The sequence below is a fragment of the Macaca mulatta genome, chromosome X (genome assembly GCF_049350105.2).
Source record: "Macaca mulatta isolate MMU2019108-1 chromosome X, T2T-MMU8v2.0, whole genome shotgun sequence".
NCBI classification, from domain to species: domain Eukaryota; kingdom Metazoa; phylum Chordata; class Mammalia; order Primates; family Cercopithecidae; genus Macaca; species Macaca mulatta.
In genome coordinates this window covers 110,793,411-110,795,760 of record NC_133426.1, presented here as the reverse complement: position 1 = coordinate 110,795,760, position 2,350 = coordinate 110,793,411, and the positions used below count along the sequence as shown (strand labels likewise).

At 47.0% G+C, this 2,350-nt stretch overlaps 1 protein-coding gene across 1 annotated transcript; it reads left to right on the top strand.

Annotated features, from left to right (window-relative positions):
* Positions 1-1,186: 1,186 nt before the first annotated feature.
* On the top strand, positions 1,187-2,061 carry H2BW2D (H2B.W histone 2D). Its single transcript, XM_028842060.2, has 2 exons — positions 1,187-1,608; positions 2,025-2,061. The coding sequence occupies exons 1-2, from the start codon at positions 1,187-1,189 to the stop codon at positions 2,059-2,061; spliced, it is 459 nt and encodes a 152-aa protein (XP_028697893.2).
* Positions 2,062-2,350: the final 289 nt, after the last annotated feature.

Genomic DNA, 2,350 nt, shown 5'->3' with positions numbered 1-2,350 from the left:
AATTTTCTCTTCACTTTACAAGGCTGAATAGCTCGAGGTCATTTATGGGTTCAGGACTGGTCACCTGCTCACATTCTGAGCCAATGGCTCAGGCCCAGGGCTGACAACACTTCATTAGCTGAGCCAGTGGAGAGTGGGGTGTTGGTCCTCTCATTGGATACTTCAATCGTAAGTGATGCATACTCACAGGACATTAAGCTTTGCATTAAAAAAGATTGTAGACTGGGAAATAATAGAATTAGACAAATGTGAATGAGTTAGAGTCCTTATTTCAGTTTCTCAGAAGCTTGAAAAGGGTGCTTCTCATTGAATTTTTGATTTAGTTGTTTCTGCACTGTGTGTTTTTATGTATTTAAATGAATTGTATAATAGAGGTAATATTGAAAAAAGATTCTATGAGATCTGCTTGTTCCATTAGTAATGTTTGTCCCGTTTGATGCTTCTAAATTGTTATTTATAGCAGTAAACAGTTTCTTTGTGTGTGTGTGTGTGTGTGCGTTTAATGTGATTTAGTTAATATTTCAGTATGAGTTTTGTAACCACGTTTATAAATATTCGCAGATTTTTTTTTGTTTGTTTTTAGGGTGCATCCTTCAGTGGGTATCAATATCATGTTTTATTTTCCTGGAATAAGTTTTCTCAGCGAGATACAATAGCTCCTGCCTATAATCCCTTAAACTTGGGAGGCCAAGGCGGGAGAATCGATGTAGTCCAGGAGTTCGAGACCAGCCTGAGGAAACATGATGCAACCACGTTTTACTATATATATATATATATATATACGCACACAAAACTTAGCCGGGTGTGGTGGCACATGCCTCTAGTCCAAGCTACTTGGGAGGCTGAAGAGGGAGCATCGCTTGAAACCAGGATGCAGAGGTTGCAGTGAGCTGAGATCGCACCACTGCACTGCAGCCTGAGCGACAGAGCAAGACTCTGTGTTCCTTTGTCTGAGGTAGGCAACTGGGCAGCTTAGGCCGGCAGACACCCTCTGTGATTGGCTGATGTGATGCCAAGCAACAGGATCATCCAATCACCTTCAATGGAGGGAGGATTGTTGACAGGCTCCCTGGGTGACCCTTCATCCAATCAGATGTCGAGTTGGACTGTGACGTAGAGCCACACGGCCATACCAAAGTGCCCCGCTTCACTGATCCACAACCGTCACTCTCTGATCTTGCATCTAATGGCCGCTGCCTCCATCATGGCTGAGGCTTCCTCTAAGACGACCTCTGAGGAAGACCAGAGCATCCAAGAGCCCAAAGAGGCCAAATCCACCACTGCCCAGAAGAAGAGGCGAGGGCTCCGAGGTTCCCGCAGGCGCCATAACCGCCGCAGGGACAGCTTCGGGGACAGCTTTGCCACCTATTTCCCCCAGGTGCTGAAGCAGGTTCACCAGGGCCTCAGCCTTTCCCCGGAGTCCGTGAGTGTCATGGACTCTATGGTCCATGACATATTGGACCGCATCGCCACCGAGGCTGGTCGCCTGGCCCGCTACGCCAAGCGTGTGACCATCACCTCCCGGGACATCCAGGTGGCCGTGCGCCTACTGCTGCCGGGGAAGATGGGCAAGCTCGCTGAGGCCCAGGGCACGAATGCCGCCCTCAGGTACGCCAAAAGCAAGTGCGCTGTCTCAGGAGCACCTGAGCACCCGGGAAACCCAAAGGCTCTCTTCAGAGCCTCTGCAGGTGGCCCTAAAGACCAGTGGCTCGTCAAGGGAGGGGACCCCACTGGAGGTTGGGGTGGGTGGCACCCTGCCGACTTGGGGGGCATGTGGCGTCCTGTGGTTTATCAAGCATTTTTCCCACTGTGCAGAACACTGTCAACTCCAATATATCTGTAGTGCAATATGCTCCAAGGAAAAGTAGGGGGTGTTTCCGTGATCGGGTTTCATTTCCTCGGTTTCCTAAATGTCCGTTTTTATTAGTTATCTTTCTCAGTTATTTTATGATGATATTATGAAGGTACTGATGTTTACCTTTTTCACTCTCATTCTCCTACGACTGTATGGTGGAATTTTCCAGGACTTCATTATGTGCGATATGGCAACAGAGAAAGTGAATACGCTGACATAAGAAGAGAGGTAACCCTCCTAAACGTGTTCAGCACCTCCCTCATCATGAATCCATGTAAATAAGCAAACGAAGCCCAGTTACAGTGTATATGTAGCTAAATAAAATTTTCAAGAATCCATTCATTTTCCAGCTTCCCCGACTCTGAGATCACTATTGCAATTCATTCTCTGTTTGCTCTGACAATAATTTTTTCATTTCTTTTTGAACAGAAACCTTCCTTACTTCCAGGTATGTGTCAGTAGGATTACTGAGTGTCCACAGAACAGCTCATGCCT